The sequence below is a fragment of the Cololabis saira genome, chromosome 12 (genome assembly GCF_033807715.1).
Source record: "Cololabis saira isolate AMF1-May2022 chromosome 12, fColSai1.1, whole genome shotgun sequence".
NCBI lineage: Eukaryota > Metazoa > Chordata > Actinopteri > Beloniformes > Belonidae > Cololabis > Cololabis saira.
Genome location: NC_084598.1, coordinates 6,393,707 through 6,412,890, shown reverse-complemented (window position 1 = coordinate 6,412,890; position 19,184 = coordinate 6,393,707). Strand labels below are relative to the sequence as shown.

The 19,184-nt window shown below is 40.6% G+C and overlaps 1 protein-coding gene across 2 annotated transcripts in view; it reads left to right on the top strand.

The window, feature by feature from the left end:
• The window catches only part of kdm5bb (lysine demethylase 5Bb), a 28,481-nt gene extending 12,172 nt beyond the window's left edge, over positions 1–16,309 (top strand). For both annotated transcript variants that reach the window (XM_061735290.1, XM_061735289.1), the window contains exons 10-28: positions 656–775; positions 985–1,143; positions 1,231–1,412; positions 2,142–2,304; positions 2,426–2,545; positions 3,839–4,033; positions 4,790–4,971; positions 5,133–5,257; positions 6,391–6,541; positions 6,645–6,759; positions 7,705–8,060; positions 8,843–8,981; positions 9,092–9,271; positions 9,812–9,973; positions 11,183–11,668; positions 11,754–11,838; positions 12,795–13,003; positions 13,087–13,353; positions 15,358–16,309. In XM_061735290.1, coding sequence (XP_061591274.1) covers positions 656–775; positions 985–1,143; positions 1,231–1,412; positions 2,142–2,304; positions 2,426–2,545; positions 3,839–4,033; positions 4,790–4,971; positions 5,133–5,257; positions 6,391–6,541; positions 6,645–6,759; positions 7,705–8,060; positions 8,843–8,981; positions 9,092–9,271; positions 9,812–9,973; positions 11,183–11,668; positions 11,754–11,838; positions 12,795–13,003; positions 13,087–13,353; positions 15,358–15,495 — 3,534 coding nt within the window. In that variant the 3' untranslated portion in view covers positions 15,496–16,309. The remainder of the gene's footprint in view (positions 1–655; positions 776–984; positions 1,144–1,230; positions 1,413–2,141; positions 2,305–2,425; positions 2,546–3,838; positions 4,034–4,789; positions 4,972–5,132; positions 5,258–6,390; positions 6,542–6,644; positions 6,760–7,704; positions 8,061–8,842; positions 8,982–9,091; positions 9,272–9,811; positions 9,974–11,182; positions 11,669–11,753; positions 11,839–12,794; positions 13,004–13,086; positions 13,354–15,357) is intronic.
• Positions 16,310–19,184: the final 2,875 nt, after the last annotated feature.

Here is a 19,184-nt window from a genome sequence, read left to right as displayed (position 1 = left end):
TGTAGATGTTGCTGTAGATTCGCTCCTTTCTGTTTAGGGCCCTTTAATATATTAAAACGGCCTGATGACATGTCACAAAGCAATAAAACCCAGATGGTTTGAATGTTCTTGCCCTTTTTTCCCATAAATTCGGATGTGTGTTTTCAAGAATGAGGCCTACCAAAATTACCCCACAGTGCTCTTCAGGGACCCCCATCAGCCACAAAATACACTGAACAACAAGAGCTGTTTGTTTCCATTTCAGTTATGTACCAGGTGTAGAAAGAAGGAGGAAGCTTTATTAGTGTTTGCAGCATGTGGAGAAAGCTTTAAAGAACCATTCACCGCTTGGTATTTGGTTAATGAGTGTTTGAATAATCTATTTTTATTACTCTAAGCTAAAATACTGAACACAAAGTGAGTCATAAAAATACAAGTTAATATTAACAAATTACTATTTTTATCTTTGGAACTTTGGATTTATGATTGTATGTAAATAACTTTAAATTTGGAAAAAAAAAAAGAAAAAAAAAAGTAATTTCTCCACCAAACAGAAAATGTGGGAAAATTGTAAGATTAAAACACTAAAATTGAAAATTGTTAACTGTGCTTTTCAAGCTGGTGCATAACCTGCTCCTCACATGAAAATGAAGCCAGTTTCCGATCTTCCTCACAGGAATGCAGCAGACCTCATGAGGCCTTCGGCTTCGAGCAAGCAGCCAGAGACTACTCCCTGCGTGCATTTGGGCAAATGGCGGATGCATTCAAATCAGATTACTTCAACATGCCAGTTCATGTAAGTCACAAGAAGCTCTAATATCCACGGTGGCCCATAAAGTTGAAATAGCCCATTTCTTAACTCTGATGATAAGATGAATTAACAAAGGGGACTTTTTCTGGAAACACTATTATTCCAACTTTATGGGCACCAGTGTAGATCTCTTTGTTTCTCATGTTCTCATCATTTGAATTAAAATGTGAATTTCTCTCCCTTCTGTGTGACAGATGGTACCCACAGAGCTGGTGGAAAAGGAGTTCTGGCGTTTGGTCGGAGCCATTGAAGAGGATGTTACAGTCGAATACGGAGCAGATATCGCCTCAAAGGAGTTTGGGAGTGGATTTCCCATTCCAAATGGGAAATTCAAGGTCTCCCCATCAGATGAGGTATTCTATTGAAACTGAGCTTTCAAATCCTTATCAATTTCTGCTTTTCTCCCATTTAATAGTCCTGGATGTGTCTTCCTCTTGCAGAAATACCTCAAATGTGGGTGGAACCTCAACAACCTGGCGATGATGAACCCATCGGTTCTGACTCATGTCACGGCTGACATCTGTGGGATGACACTGCCGTGGCTTTACGTCGGCATGTGCTTCTCCTCGTTCTGCTGGCACATTGAGGATCACTGGAGCTACTCCATCAACTACCTGCACTGGTACTTTTCCATAAATAATATGGACTCGGCTGTTTTAGTTAGGCTTTACACTGTAGTAGGGCTGGGCGATATATCGAGATTTTAATATATATCGATATATTTTCAAACGCGATATGGTACGAGACAATATCGTTTATATCGATTTTAAAAAAAAATATATTTTTCTTTTTATGATTTTGATATAGCTTATTTTGTGACAAATTGACTTGAATGTTTTATTTGAGATTTGCACAAATGTTTTGTTATTTGCACAACTGTCAACCTCAGTGGAAAAGTCTGCCTGTTACTGTCTACACTGTATTAATTGCACAGTGTATTTCAATGTAATTGTTATGCAGGAAAGGGATATTTGTTTTAGTTTATTCAAGAAGCATTTTTATTCTATATATGCAGGCAGTTTATTTTTATTTCATTTGTTTTATACATTTTGATATTGTGCAGACCTCTGTTAATAAAGGAACCTGTGTGACATTTGGCACGAGGCTTTGTATTAAAACTGACTGTTTTTTTAAGGGTTTGCCTCAGAAAAAATTAAGCTAACAGAGATGCTATGCTATAATGCTTTGGGGGAACCCCAATTATGTCACAGAAAAAATATCGATATATATCGAGTATCGCCATTCAGCTAGAAAATATCGAGATATGACTTTTGGTCCATATCACCCAGCCCTACACTGTAGCACTGCTCAGTATCAGAATATGAGAATACTGTGTTTTATCTACTACAAGGGGGGAACCCAAAACCTGGTACGGAGCTCCTGGTTTTGCTGCAGAGCAGCTGGAGGAGGTGATGAAGAAGCTGGCCCCGGAGCTGTTTGAATCGCAGCCTGATCTGCTGCACCAGCTGGTCACCATCATGAACCCCAATACCCTGATGGCACACGGAGTCCCAGTACGTACCGCTGCTTTCACCGTTCCTTCTCTTTTATCCTCAGAAACACAAAGATAACACAGAAGAAATGGCAAAATAATGGTAACAGAGGCAATATGCTTGAATCATGTGTGTGTTTCAGATTTACAGAACCAACCAGTGTGCTGGGGAGTTTGTCATCACGTTTCCCAGAGCGTATCACAGTGGCTTCAATCAGGGCTTTAACTTTGCTGAGGCGGTCAACTTCTGCACCGTGGACTGGGTAGGTGCTGTTTGAAATGTCTTCTACATGCTGCTCTTCACAATCAGAATCATCTTTATTGGCCAAGTTTGAACATTGTCCAACAGGGAATTTGACTCCAGTTGTTTCTCGCTGTACCCAGATTTAAAAATAGCAAACAGTAAAGTAAATAAACAAATGTAGTAAATAAACAAATGTAGGCACTTATTAACATATATACAATTAGAGAACTGAAAGGTGCAGCAGTATGAGGTAGAGAAATGACGGCTCTAAATAAAATCACATATGTACAATTCTTTTTTTTTTTTAAAGTGAAAGCTGCAGCAGAATGAAGCAGACATGATTGACTGCGTTTACATGCATCAATAACCCTTTTAAAACCCGAATATTGGCAATAACCCGAATTTGCACGGCCATGTAAACACCAATAACTCCTTTGAATAACCCAAATTTGCTCATATTCGGGTTTTTAAAAACTGGGTTACTCCTTTTAAAACCTGAATATTTGGTCATGTAAACGCCAAACGGAATTTGTTTTCTGCTCATGCTCTGTTCACAAGGAATCCTGGTCTTTTGAGTCCAGGAAGTTCTTATAAACACAGAGAAACACAAGACCAGGAGGAGACTAATCACTTCATAAATGTAATGAAGGATATGAACATTTCTGCATTTGTAGACGGTAGAAAGTACCGGGATAGCCAGATTTACAAGAAGGTGAGAGAAAAGTTGAAGCAGCATTTGTTTTGAATTTGGATACAGGAAGAGGAAGCGGAAATGACGGTAATTGCGTCATGATGTTCTCCGTGCGTCGCTGGTTTGATCCAGATATCCTGAATGATTAATTACCATGTAAACGGAATATTGCGAATGTTTCAGTAACCGGAATATTAGCAATAACCCGAATTTTGACTGCATGTAAACATAGTCATTGTTGCTGGAAGGTCCATTGTTACGGAATGTAATAATTATTATAATTACTGCTATTATTGTTATTGCACGGTTATTGCACTTTGTTGTCAGATTGGGGTTGGATTTTTCCTTTTCCATAGTAACCATTTGTTAATCCAAAATATATAAAAATGTGTTCAATGTACTACAACACAAGAGTAAGAAATATGTAAAATATATACATTTGAAAAGTTAGGAGCTCTGGCATTTTTTTATTTATTTTTGCCTGAGGAGATATAAACAGTTCTTATCCAATCACTGAAAGCTTTGTTCATTTCTTTCCCTCTGTTCCTGCCCTATCAAAAAAGCCAAACTATTTGATTTCGTTGTCTCCTAAATGCTGTTTGTTTCCCTCTGTAAAACCAGATGCCTCTTGGCAGGCAGTGTGTGGACCACTACCGTATGCTGCACCGGTATAACGTGTTCTCCCACGATGAGATGGTGTGCAACATGGCCTCCAAAGCAGACACGCTCAACATCGTCCTGGCTTCAGCCGTCCACCGGGACATGGTCCTCATGATCAAAGAAGAGCAAGAAATGAGGGACAAAGTGAAGAAAATGGTACGCCCTTTTCATTTTTGATATACAGTAATCCCTGGTTTTTGGCGAGGGTTACGTTCCAAAAAGAACCCGTAATAAGTGAAATCCGCGAAGTAGCAACCTTTTTTTTTTGTGTGTTTTTTTTTTTACAATTATTATACAAGGCTTCAAATTGCGGAGATCAGCACCGCCCCACAGCGACCAGAGTCATTGGGTTTGAACGGGAGAAAATGAGAAATGATTATGAAAAAAAATACAATAAGTACAGTAGGACAGATTGTGACTGGCGCGTATTCCACTGCTCTTCTGATGCTGCTGCATCCTGACTCGCTCTGTAGCGTCTTTTTCTTCTAAAGCCGCGGTGCAGGATTGTTTTTTTCCAGAGAAGAACATGGTTATGGGTCGTTGTTGTCGCTTTTTTTTTTTCTTCTGGGCAAAAAGATTCTTATAAATCGACATGCCACCATGGATTATATCTGAGACTGTAATGAACGATTCATCAAAGGGTCCCGTTCTTGAGCTGCTGCTGAAGCTCATTGGCCGTTCTCAGCATTGTTGCTAAGCGACCACAATGCACAATGCAAATCCGTGAAGCAGCAAGACCGTGAAAGGTGAACCGCGTTATAGCCGGGCATTACTGTACTTGCATGCAGTTGATGTTATGCTAAAATTACATTTCATAGTTCTGAGCCTCTTGAAATCATTTGTGCTGCACATGGACTGAAATAAGATGTTTTACAGACATTTAATCCTTCTGTTGTTTGGTCACACTCTCAGGGGGTGGTGAATCTCAAGGAGGCCAAATACGATCACCTGCAGGACGATGAGCGGCAGTGTGTCAAGTGCAGGACCACATGCTACCTTTCTGCCCTCACCTGCCCCTGTAGCCCGGGGGTTCTGGTCTGTCTGTACCACATCAGCAGCCTGTGCTCCTGCCCCGTCACCAACTACACACTGAAGTAAGTACTGCCAGGACAGAATCAGCACTCGTTCATCCTGAGATTGTCAGAGCGAGTCAGCTGCAAAGATAAATAAAAAAAAAAAGCTTGACTTTCCAGAACCTAATTTAGAACATCTGGTGGTGAGCCCCGTCCGTTCAGCGTTGTGTTTTGTGCTGCAGTTACAGGTACGCACTGGATGACCTGTTCCCCATGATGAGTGCTGTGAAGCAGCGATCGGAGCTGTATGATGAATGGGCCTCCCGCGTGGCAGAGACTTTAGAGGCTAAACTGGAGAAGAAGAAAGGTGCGCAGTCTTTTTTTTTTTCACAATAATATTTTATTGATTTTCAGTATTAACATAAAAGGTATAAATCAAAAACAGAATAAAATACAAACAAAAACAAAAGAGAAAAAAAAAGGAAAAAGAAAAGGGCAATCGACACATCTATAGATACAACACAGTTACTATGTACATTAAAAAAAGTTATATTGTGTAGTACACACAGCACACACCGAGCACATCAGAAAGTAAACTGCAAGAGTACAGCTGGGGGTCTAAAATCCAAAGAATCGCTTCCTTTATAAATCAAGGCAGATAGATCCCTGGGCAAATGGTCTATGAGAGGCCACCACATTTTCATGAAGTTATCTTCTCTATTTTTTAATTTGGAGTCTTTCCATCGGAAGAACTCTGTAGATTTCTCTATACCATTGGGTTACTGATGGAGGTTTCTCATGAATCCAATTGAACAGAATGCATTTTCTAGCTATGCAGAGAAGCTTACTAAGTAGCTTGGCTCTACCAGGATCCAATACTTCAAATTTTGACGGCAGCCCTAATAGAAACTGTCCAGGATCTTTACAGATTGTAGACTTCATAATTGAACTCAATTCTTTAGCCACATAGGACCAAAATCTAGCAATCTTGGGACATTCCCAGAAACAGTGTATGTAGGTACCAATCTTCTTTTTGCATTTAATGCATAATGAGGTGCGCAGTCTTGAAACAAACTTTTACCATAGCAATGGTTTTACATGTTTTTATTATGTGGTGCTATGAGTTAATTCCATTAATTCCCCAAAAATGAGGTCATCAAATGTTGATTTAATTATCAAAATCCAAAATATTATATTTTCTCACTTGAAGCTATCTAAGTACCGAAAACCTTGCAGCTATGAGGAATGAACACGTTTCTTTTCTTTAGTTTGTTCACTTAGTGGTCCTTCCATCCCCCCTGTCCCCTAAACCTCTCTTTTAACATAATGTATTTGTTTTTCATGATAGATAGAATATATTTAGTAAACCCAGTGATATGCTCATCAAAAGAGATGAATAACAAGCAAAGTCATCCATCAGCTGCTCAGCAATGTTTGGTTATGTAAACTGGGACTTTATGCAGTGTGTCAGACTGTGATGGGTGGTGTTTTCTTCTCCAGCCCTGCCAGTCTTTCGTACCCTTCTCTCTGAGTCAGAGACCAAACTGTTCCCCGACAACGACCTGCTGCGGCGGCTGCGTATGGTCACACAGGACGCAGAAAAGTGCTCTTCCGTGGCACAGCAGCTACTAAATGGCAAGAAACAGACGAGGTAACGCTTTCTGAAGCTCTAAGAATAAATGTTTGAACATGTTCTTACGTGGTTTCCCACGTTGGAGAAAAGCATTAATGGGGTGACTGTCTTCCCGGTGCAGATATCGGTGCGGAAGTGGGAAGTCCCGGAGTCAGCTGACGGTGGAGGAGCTCAGCTCCTTCATCAGGCAGCTGTATAACCTCCCCTGCAGCCTCACTCAGGCTCCAATGCTGAAGGTAAGTTGTGGAAGAATTGCCTTTCTTGTTGTTTAACGATGAAACTCCATCTTAACTTAAATATCAGATTTCATCCTGCTGCAGCTTTCGGCAGAAATAGCTTAATTTGAGTGATGCCTGACCAGCAGGGCTGGGGATCGATTCAAATGTCAAGAATCGATTCGATTCCGATTCTTAAGATTCAGAATCGATTATCAAGATTTTGTTCAATCCGACTCGATTCCGATATTGATTTGGGTTAGTGTTATTAAAACAGTTTTTTGAGCTGTTGCCTGAATGATATGACTGTAGTTCTGCAACATATTACTACTAGTATTATATTGAGATTCAACAGCGAGTATTGGCAGCTAATGATTCTGTAAGGACCAATCAGCTCCCAGAATGCTGATAGAACTGCTTTCAGAAACATCATGTGGGTCAGAATTACCAAACAGATCCAGGGAGGAAACAGAGACGGATGAAATCGCTTTTATTTTTTCCCAGATTCCTTTTTAATTTTTTCCATTTTCAGTCTTTTTTGGGTTTTTAATTTTTGAGAATTTGGTTTGTAGCATTTTATGCAAATGTAACCCCAAGACAGTGTATAAAGTAATGAAATATAGACAATTTATGCAATTATAACTGAAAACTTTAATGTTTTCATACCTTTAAACATATTTAAAGGCAAAAACATAATGCCCAACAAAACATCCTTTTTGGGGCATAAACACAAAAATACCAAAAGTTGTAATGTAATGATGAAAAAAAAAAGATCGATCTTTAGACACACGAATCGATTTTTGGGGATTAATATGAGAATCGATTTAGAATCGGAATATGTATTTTTTTCAACACAGGCGTAGTGACCAGTATTCAAAACCACACATGTCACTGTAAGATATAATGCGTGTCAAATCACAACAGCCTCAAGTTTGACATTTTTCTTGCTTGAATATTTTCATTCAGGAACTTTTGAATCGCATCGAAGACTTTCAGCAGCACAGCGAGAAGGTTCTAGCGGACGAACATCCCAGCGTCGCAGAGATCCAGGGCCTGTTGGACGTCAGTTTCGACTTTGACGTGGACCTGCCGGAGCTGCCCCAGCTGAGAGTGAGGCTGGAGCAGGCGCGGTGGCTGGAGGGCGTCCAGCAGGCCAGCACCCAGCCCGCCACGCTCACGCTGGAGACCATGAGGAGGCTCATCGACCAGGGCGTGGGCTTAGCGCCTCACCCGTCCGTGGAGAAGGCCATGGCTCGCCTGCAGGAGCAGCTCACCGTGTCGGAGCACTGGGAAGACAAGGCCAGCAGTCTCCTCAAGGCCAGGTGAGGGGATTCACCGTAACATCTGCATCTGAGACACAGAGACCAATAACATCCAAACTACAAACAAGATCACCTTATGAACGTGACATGCTCTGACTTTAACCCCAAAACCAGTATTTGTTTAAAAAGTATCCTGTTTCTTAGCTTCAACTCTGTTCAGCTGTTTGCACTGATTATGACTGAAAAATGTAATATTACATCGGTGCTCCTGATTTTGCTTAATTTTAATTACAGCTAGTGCAAAAGGCTGCTGCTAGAATATTCAACATGACCAACAAAAAGTGAGCATCTTATTTAGTTTTGCCCTCATTCCATCGGTACTCAGTGCTATTCAATATTTATTGTCATAAATGCTTTTTAAAAGCTTTTAACGGCATGTCTGTCAGGAAGGTGTTTTTCTTCTTTCCTTTATCAGATAAACTAATTTCAAGTCAGGACTAAAATTTCTATACCATTCAAATGTATTCCCATTTTTCATCATACAGAGTCTACTGCGGCGTTTTGAGTTTTCGAAGGCTTTGAAATAATACGCGGCGTATTTTCAGACTTTTGGCTCTTAATAATTAATGTCATAAAGAAGCTTTGTTTCAAAAATATTTAATATCATATTAAATGTCTGTGTAAAGTTGTTTTTTTGTGGTTGTTTTTGTTGTTTTAAGTATGATTTGTGTTTGTTAGTCATTGAATATTTGGATATAGGTCAGAGACAGTTGTGAGAGCAAGTAGCTGATGCAAGTACAAAAGTTTGTGTTTATCACGTGTGTGTTTTTCCTGCCCACCAGACCACCACACTCCATAGAGACGCTCAGTGCAGCTGCTGAAAAGGCTTCTGGAATCCCCGCTTACCTCCCTAACTGTCTGCTCCTGAAGGACACCATCAGGAAGGCCCAAGAGTGGCTTCAGGAAGCTGAGGAGCTTCAGGTGAGGACGTGCACGATGCTTCATGACCTGATGGAATTACGCTGGTTAAAATTCTTTGCGAAAGTTTGGGAGGGGTTCATATTAAAAGAGACATAATCTGCTTGTTTCAGGCCAGCGACTCTGTCCTGCTGGTGAACAGCCTGTCTGACATGGTGCTACGAGGACAGGCCATTCAAGTCCACCTGGAGCCTTTAGACAGACTGGAGTCTTTAATGGCAGATGTGCAGGAATGGAAAGAATCCGCAGCATCAACTTTCCTTCAAAAAGATTCAACACTTACCTTACTAGAGGTAAAACCTCACATGTATCAAATCAGCTCAATTAACACTTTGTTCACTGGATCCAGCTTGAGCTTCTTCCACTTATTATGATCTGCAAGAAGTGTGTCATTTGCAGCATTATTGCATCTTACAGGTTTTTTTTTTTATTCAAAGGTCTTTTTATTGTTTTTTTTTTCAATTTTCACAAAATAATTACATACAAGAGAATTAGAATTAACATAGTAAATATGATAAAACACCTATAACCCCCACATGTCTTGCTCCAACGGAGCTCCATACCTACAACTAAATTATTGTACCATTCAGAGATAAAAATAAAGACAATAAAGTTAAAAAAAAATAAAATAAAAACATACAAATAAATAAATAAAAAAATAAAAATAAACATTACAGATAACAAGTAAGTAAATTATACAATATAAGGGTCAGTGTCACACCCCTGCAATCTCAGTGGCGTCCATTTTTCCTATATAGGTTAAGAAAGGTTGCCAGATATCATCTTACAGTTTTTTTTGTTTTGAAATCTAATAATTATTCTGTTCATCGCAGGTCCTTTGTCCAAGATTTGAAGTTGGAAATGCAGTTCCTCCAAAAAGGAAGGCCAAGAAAGGGAAAGAATCGCCCAAAAGTAACAAAAAGAAAGCTACACGGCTCAACAATCTCAGCGATGTCGAAAAAGCGCTTTCAGAGAACAAGGATTCTGCTTCTGCAGTGAGTATAACGGCTGGGAGAGACTGATGGGAAATGCGTGACTGCATTTACAGTAATCGAAGAAAATGTGAATGATGTTCCTGACTTGGATATACATAGATTTCTACTGAATGACTCATTGTAAGAGGTTTGCCAGGGAGATGCTATCAGGTGCAATGATCCTCTTAACAGAGAACACAGTCCCCCTCCTTATGAGCGTGTTAAGTCGTCTGTGGTGGCAGCCGTCTCAGGCCTGCGTGCACATTATTGCATGTTAGTCCTGGCAGAGCTGCTCAGAGCAAGGTTTTCCTCCTCCCAATAATCCTCCCATCTGACTGAAAAGCCTCCATGTCTGGTTGTCCTGACACAGCAGGCCCTACAGGTTCGGTCAACTTCTGCAAGTTAGGTTTCACTATTGGTTTTGGCTGCGTTTGCTTGGGATTTAAATTCTGTTGCTTTGTTGTGATATATCCAGTGTTTATTTGAATTTCAAAGAACACCCACTGAGTCAGAGGCCGTGGTCCGGGGGAAAATTGCAAATGAGGGAATTTTGACAGTGAGAACCAGTAGTTGTGATGGAGCAGAAATAATAATAATAAACTTTATTTATATAGCCCCTTTCAGACGAAAGTCGCAGCTCAAGGTGCTTTACAGTAACAGTACAAATAAGAAACAACAACAGCAAATAAAACAAAAAACACAAATATTTAAGTGCAGTGATATAAAACATAACCCTGACAAAATTCAGTTTCAAATTCCTCCACAGAACAACTACTAAGATAGGATAATTTAAAAAGGAATATAAAAATTGAATATATGAATATAAAAAGGTAAAAATGCTGCACGAGTCGTAGGCATATGAAAAATAAAAAGATAAAAATATCAACAAATAAGAGTACAGGATAAAAATGATCATATAAAAACATGTTAAAGTATAAAAGTAATGCAGACAGTAAAAATCAATGATATATACGGTAGATAAAAGGAAAGTGGCAGCTAAGGCGCGGTTATCTTATGTTTAAATGCTTGAGACTCGGCTTCCCTGATGTTTTTGGGCAGTGTGTTCCATAGTTTTGGGGCGTAGTTGATAATAAAAATAAAGCTCCAACATGGAGGAAAAAGGTTTTCTCTAGTGAACTTTGTCCCGCGCTTCTTAAAAGTCTACAATATAGTGATTTCCAAACTTTTACTACGATGAAGCGTATTAATTGTCAGTGTTTTGTTCACCAGGTGGCAACTCTGGAGGAGCTCTGTGTGAGGGAGATGGAAATTTTCAATAATCTCAGGGCAGCAAATGAGTCAAAGCTCCTCCCGACGGCGGACTGCATGGACCTGAGGGTGTGTTTCTGCCAGAAGGCACCCATGGGTGCGATGCTGCAGTGCGAGCTCTGCAGGGACGCCTTCCACAGCGTGTGCGTGCGAGACCCGTCGGACAGCTGCGAGACCCAGCCGTGGCTCTGCCCACACTGCCAGCGCTCAGAAAAGCCCCCGTTCAACGAAGTCCTCTCCCTGCTGGAGTCCCTGCAGCGCATAGGGGTGCGCGTGCCAGAGGGGGACGCTCTGAACTATCTGGTAGAGAGGACACTTAACTGGCAGCAGCGAGCGCAGCACATTTTGCAGGAGTGTAGCCCACCGGAGCTGGAGGAGAGACCAGGAACCCCTCCCACCCTCACTCAGTGCATGTCGGTCTGCGACAGCGTCCCCAAAAACACTCAGGTCACTCTCTGTTTCTTTATCGCACCGTTTCTCCTGGGAAAATGTTTGCAAATGTTAAGTTTGGTGGTTGATTTTTTTGATACAGGCTCCTTGTTTGACTCCGGAGTGGAACAGGACAAGTCACGCTCAGACGGTCTTCTACACTGAGCAGAGGTGCATCCCGCTGCAGGGTCAGTGCTTCATCTGGGTTTATACCAACAATCAAGGGCCAATCCCAATACACCCCGTACTTTCTACCACTAGCCCTAAAAATTAAGCCACAGGCGTAGGGCCCTTGTAATCTTCCCTAGGGATTGGGACACCACTTGCTACTTCACTACGTGGTTTAGGTTCGGGTACGTAAGCGACTGCGTAGTTACGTTTGCACATACGTCACACCATATCAGGAAGCCCAGAGCTAAAAGCTGTTTTAATTTCCGCTGTAGTGCTGTTAATATGCCACTTTATTAAGTTTTAATATTTTTTCAGACGTAAAAGTAACCGTTAAGATCCCCAACCTGGGCTCAGTTTATCCAAATAACGCCTGTTAAGAAATTTGATCCGATGTTTTCGGGATGAGAAGAGGAGCTCGGCTCGGGAGCTGATTTATGGTTCCACGTTAAATCGATGTAACGCGGAACCATAAATCAGCCTTTATTCTGGTGAGATCTGAAAAGACTTTGCAACAACGACCAAGCGAGTGATTATGTACATTCACTGAGTGAATATTATGAAAGTAAAATATATATTTCTCGCTAGAAATGTAATCAAAACGCATTTTTATGCAGAAACCATCTCAAAATATTGATTTTATTCACTAAAAATTAGAAATGTTCGCCATGTTTTTTTGTTTGATTCAGTCTGCAAATGATGACGAAAACAAAGCATTCTGGGAATTTTTTTCTGGCCTTCGGTCGCGAGTCAGCATCTGAAATCCCTCACTGTGAACGGCTAGATTCATACACACTAGCCCTCGTTATGTCCACTACCCCTAGATGCAAAGAGGAATTGGGACACCACTACCCTCACGGGAACGCGCAAAATGTAGGGGTAGTGCTGAAAAGTAGGACTAGGGGGGGATTGGGACTGGCCCAAGTCTTTTCATCGTTGGTACATCAGACATGTTCACGCTGTGTGTCTCTGACAGGCTTGAGTCACGAGCTGGAGGAGCTGATGGTGGAGGGGCTCCTGCTGCAGGTGCATCTCCCCCAAGTCCAGACCCTCTACCAGGTTTTACTGGACCGGGCCAACAGCCAGCACACAACCAGATGCGCGTCTCCACTGCAGGAAGAGCCCACAGACTGTGACAAACACATGCAGTTTATTTCTCAGGGAACAAATATTCCACTGAACCAGGTAAGGAGTCTCGTCAACGTGACTGACCCCAGACATCGTCGCTGCCTCGGCCTCAGCTTTACTGTGAGGACTTTTCTTTCCAGGATGGTACCAACAGCACACGGGAAACCACGCCTGGCTCGGAAAGAAAAGCAAAGAGGCTTCTGGAGAGGGAAGGTTTGGATGGCGAGCGCAGGGCGAAGGACAGAAAGAACTCTCACAAAAGACAGAAGATGAATAAAAAGAAACCACAGCGCAGGCCGGCTTCCACCTCGTCCTCCCCGCGCTCTGATTTCTCCCAGTCTGAAGACTCTGACGAGGAACTGGCGGTGTGTCCAGCAGAGGGTTGTCAGCTTCCAGAGGGAGACGAGGTGAGAGAAAAACTCAGGTGCTTTTAGTTCAGAGGAAAGCTGAGAAAACTGCTATGCAAAAATAACATTCATTTGCTTCTCTTTGGAGCTCCACAAAGCCCTTTTCAATGTTCCCACAAGGCAACATTGCTGCCTGTTCGTCTCACTGTTCAGCTCGTTAGTCACAGAGAGGGTTGAGTTAACGAACAAGCTGCTGGTCATTGAACCGAACTGTCTTCAGTGTGTTGTCTGTGCAAATATTACATGTGATTCTGGTGAAGTTTGGTATAATATCAAAACAGTCAGCTTTCTCACGTCATGTCATATTCCATAATAATTCAGATTGATCAACTGAGTAGGTTTTGGTTGTGTAAAACATAATGCGGGTGGATGGAAGCATCAGAAATGATCACTTTTGTTCATGTTTAAGCTTAATTAAGAGTCAGTATTTTACTCAACCAAAGTAGTACGGTAGTTGTAGAAAAGGAGATATTTTACTGCACTCAGGGACACACTGTTATTTTATTTTTTAACATTACTACTATCCATGAGCTGAAAGGCTGCAGCAAACTTAGAACTTTAAAAGCTTTTTTATGGCTTTCTCACAAAAGCATGTCATTTTGTCATAAAGATTTCCATCAAGACAGAAACTGCGGTGGATTGTGTTAAACCAAGCAACAATCATTACAGAGCAGCAGCTTCTGCTGCTAAACAAATGTATTAAAACACAGTTCTGTCATTCATGCTGTGAAAAACGGCTTTTGCTGCAGCTAATAATCATGGTAAAACCACGGAGGAGGAAAGTTGGGATGGCATCGTTGTTTGTTTATTTATTTATGTGATTTATGTGGGTTGTTCAATGACATGGCTCAATTTTGCTCAGAGGCCAAAATGACCCATGCATGTAGTGCATTATTAGAAGTATTTGTTAGTCTTATTTCATGTTGAAATCCTATATATATGTTATTAGAAGTAAGCCTGTGTTGAAAAAATCTGATTTTCTGATTCTAAATCGATTCTCATATTAATTCCTAAAAATCGATTTGTATGTCTAAAGATCGATTTTTTTTATTTTTTTTTTATTAAAAAAAAAATAAATAAATACAATTTTTCCATCATTACATTTTTGCCTGGTGAACTTTAATCCCAGTAGTAGTAGTTTTGAAAACTCCTAAACTAAATGAACTTTTCTTTAGAGAAAATGCTGGACATTTCAGCTTAAATTTCTAAATGTTATATTAGTTCAATGAAGTTCATATTATCTATATTTACTATAGCTTGTTTGGTTTCTCTGTTATCGGACACGGTTTGTCATGAAATACCTGAAAAATGCCGGGTGCTTCATGTCCAGCTGTGTCTGGTGACAGAATAAATCAGACGAGCTAAAATAATTTGTTTACTGCTTGAGCTGTTGCAATTTCTTTCTTTTTTTGCACTTTAAATGGATATTGAAATGCCTATTTGAGTTATTTATTTCTTAGTTATTTCACAATAATTATTGTGAAATTATTATTTCAATAGTTATTTTACAGTCATATAATTCAGGCAACACTAACCCAAATCAATATCGAATCGAATGGTGATAATGAATTCTGAATCTTAAGAATCGGAATCGAATCGATTCTTGACATTTGAATCGATCCCCAGCTCTAATTAGAAGTAACTTCATCACAGAACGTTATGGTAAGACAGCGGGGAGATCCTTCAGACATGACGCCAGCCTTTTCAGATGCTACGACAGTGACTGATGTCGCACATGGACCAATGACGCTCTCAAGAGTATCATTACACTCATTCATGCCTTCATAGACACAAATACTCATCCACAGCTGCTTTCTGTGGCAAAAGGTGTGCAAACCCACGGCACACTACTGTCCAACCAGCACAGCGACCGTAAACAGAGGGGCTCTTGTAGAACATTATCAAAACGTCCATCACTGTGAATAAGCTGCTTGTTTTCAGCTTGTGTTGAGGAACAGTTTGCCATTGTGGGTCTCTCACCATGTCGCGTGTGTCTGTCCGCAGGTGGACTGGGTCCAGTGTGACGGCAGCTGCAATCAGTGGTTCCACCAAGTGTGTGTCGGTGTCACGGCAGAGATGGCTGAGAAGGAAGACTACATTTGTGTCACATGCACACTGAACGATGGACACATGAGAAAATGAAGGGAGACTGAAGGTTTTTCTGAAGTCTGCGTGTCCTCAGTCCGTTACCGGAGCCGCGGCTCCGGGTGTGTCACTGATACCGTTTCCCTCCTCACCCCCAGTCCTGTCTGTCCACCCCCTTTTGTAACAACGGTGCTATCTCCTCTTTGAATTGTTGTCCAGAACTATAATGTTTAGTTATTTTTTTGTATTTTTACATATATATTATATATTTCTTTCTTCCAATGAATTGTTTGTGGTTGTCTAAATGGGAAAAAAAAACAAAACAAAAAAAAAAACACAGGACATGAAGCGTGCTGCATGAGACTCCATTTCAGAGCAAAGGAGTCTTCAAAAACCACCCCCCAAGTAAAGACAGCTAAAGTTAGATGCGTCTTCTCTGGAAGGTCCTTGCATGTTAAAGCAGAGCTACGGGGGCAGAAGTTGAGGTATTCACCCCCTTAAAAACCCCCCCAAAGGTAACTTTTACACTTTCTGTTTTCTTTTAAATCCCGTGTGTAGTACATGCATCTTAATATAATTCTCTCTCTCTTTTTTTTTTGTAGAATAGGTTTATTTATCTGAGCAATAATTTTTGTCTGAGTTGACTTAAATGGCTTGATCTTCACGGAGTTGTGTTTTATCATGGTGATGTGATGTACAGAAAGCTAGCCGGATGGATGGGTTAGAGCTGTGGGGGCTGGAGGTGAAACGTGCTGCCGACGGGCCTCCCCCCACAGACTGTAACCCGCCATACGATACGGAGCGGACTCGGGGAAGATGAACATGTTACAAGTTTATATTGTGGAATAAAGCCCTTTTGTTCTATGGAGAAGCCTGGTCCTTTCACTTAGAAAGAAACTACAACATCTCTAATAAACAGGCTTTAAAACCACGTCAATAAATGATGGTCATGCAGAATCTTTTTATGCATGCCTGTATGTGAGGGTCCTTTTATCTGTACTGTTTTGGTTTGTAAGCATCGTCTGTTATCCTGGCAAATATGGACACCTTTAACCAAGAGGAAACACATAATGTACACATGCAGAAAAGATGTACAGTTGTTAGTTAAATTTTTTGCCAGCTTTCTATAAATGTATCATTATAAATTCAATTATATTTGGTCTTATCAATGTTTTAGTTGTCAGTTTCCTATGTCAGTCATTTTAAGGGACGTAAAGGTTCCATGCAAATAAAGAAGACGTTTGAACCACTTCAGATCACATTCCCCTCTATCTGCACCGACGACAGTGACCTGGAGCTCGTGTCTGTGATCACACTTTGTAACTGCTCTACAATGTTTCTTTACCCCATGTTGGGAGTTACAGATGTCACCTAACTCACTCTTACATGTTTGTTAAATACCGTACATGTTTGGATCTCTGAACACAATTATTTCAGTTCAGTTTTATAGCACAACAAAGGTCACACAGAACGTGAACAATTCAATTCATATTTATTTATATAGCGTCTAATACAACAGAAGTTATCTCTGGGATCTTTCCAGAGACCCAGAACATAAACCCCTGAGTAATTATTACATAAACAATGGCAGGTAAAAACTCCCCTAGTGGGAGAAAAACCTTAAGCCAAACAGTGGCAAGAAAAACTCCCCTTTAGGAGGGAAGTTATCTCCATCCAGTACTCGAGTTGTAAAAAGAATTCAGGGGGGATGGTGGATTTTATCATATTGGGACAGATAATTTGTACTGATTACAATTTATATAATATATTACAAATAATAGCACTGACCAAAACAGCTGCAGAAATACTGCAGGAATGACATAGCATTGACATAGTGACATAGTTAAATGCAGCCTTCTGTAAGCTTTAAATATCCACTGGGCTTACATCAAATACATCAAAACACAACAATAAAAAACAGTTTTCTGAACTTATCAATATGACTCTGTCCTTCACAGGATAAGTAAAATGGATCACTGCAAAAACTCAAAATCTTAACAAGAATATTTGTCTTATTTCTAGTTAAAATGTCTCATTTTTAGTAAAAAAAAATCTCATTACACTTAAAACAAGAATCATCACTGGAAAAAACAACAATTTTCACCTCTTTCAAGTAGATTTTCACTTGAATTTTTTTTTGCTTGTAGAGCTTGTATCTTGTATAAGAAGATAAATCGTGTCCCACTGGCAGATTTTCCTACTTATTTAAAGTGAAAATGTACTTGAAACAGGTAAAAATGTCAAATAAGTTATTTTTCTGGTGATGACTCTAAATATTGAAATAGCAGTAAAACCACATTCATTGATGAAATGGCATAAGGGATGGAAAGGGGGGATGGCAGTTTTACAGGGGGGATGATTTTGGCCATTTTTATTTCAAGGGGGATGCCATCCCCCCTCATCCCCCCTCAACTCCAGTACTGTCCACATCCATCCATCATCTATACAGGGTCAGGGGCCAGCCTGTCCCAGCTCATTCCCATGGAGTTCAAATTCAAAAAGACTTAAATAATCCCAAAGGGAAATTGATAAAGGCCGGCCTACAACCTCGCCAGGTTGCCAGTCCATTGCATATAATCAATTTATTTTTCAATTCGATGCAATTCTCCATTTGTAATCCAGGTCACTCTGAATAATACAAAATAACAGATTAAAAGAACCCTTTCATAGACTCATGCATGAAAAGGCTCTGAAAACAAACACATTGAGCACACATTAAACAGACGGGTGATTCAGGGACCACTGAACTGTGTAAACACTTGAACAGCAAACCCGTTTGCTGCTTTCTTTTGTAGTTTGGTCTCACTTTTCACTAGAAGTGTAGCCAAAAACCAGCAGAGGGAACCAAAACCTGGAAACGTGGAGAGATCTTTATTCAAACATTTACTGCGTGAAATCAGTGGAAATATGGAAATATGTTAAAGTAGAGAAAGATGATTTGAAAGACCTTACAGACTCATCCGAGGCTTGTACCAGTAAAGCACTCCTGCAACCTGTTTAAAGTACAGTTTCCTGCTCACTAGATCATAATGGTGAGAAACCTCAGACCCGAGTGAAGTCAGATACTTGCTTTGTGATCACAGAGAGGCCTTCTCTGTGTCACATTGTGACTGGATTAAAGGTTTCCTCGGCATAATAAAACACTTTGTGGACACAGAGGATCAGGCAGTTCAAAGATGAGTGCACCTTCAGAGGATCAGTACATAAGCCCTAAAAATACTGAACTGAAGAAAGAAACAAGTCCTATTGGTGTGACGTCAACTTAGTATTACGTTCAGAACGTTTGGATACGTTTAGCTCATAATTTATTCTTATCCAGAATAAGAATGATGTAGAGGCTTCAGCCTGCATGAATAAGACGAATATTCAGGACAGCAGTCGACATGTTCTGTGTCAAATATGTGGGAACAAATGTTCCCTCTAACTCTTGTGCTTTTAATGTCAAGATGAGTGAAGCCCCTGATGCCACCGCAGGAAGCCTTCTGGCTGGATGACCGTCGTTCCAGGCCTCTAGGCCTCCAGGCCTCCAGGCCTCAGCACCTAGGAAGCATCCTCTCCCTCGTCTCTGTGACCACTTAAGGATCTGAATGTAGATGGAAACTCCTGCTTCTGTCTCTGCTGCTCCTCCTCCTGCTGCAGACCCGGCACTGATTCTGGCACACAAGAGGGGAAACCTCTGGGTTCTGTTACTGGATGTTCAAACGGCTGAAGAAAAGGAGATCATTCTACTATCAAATCACTTGTGA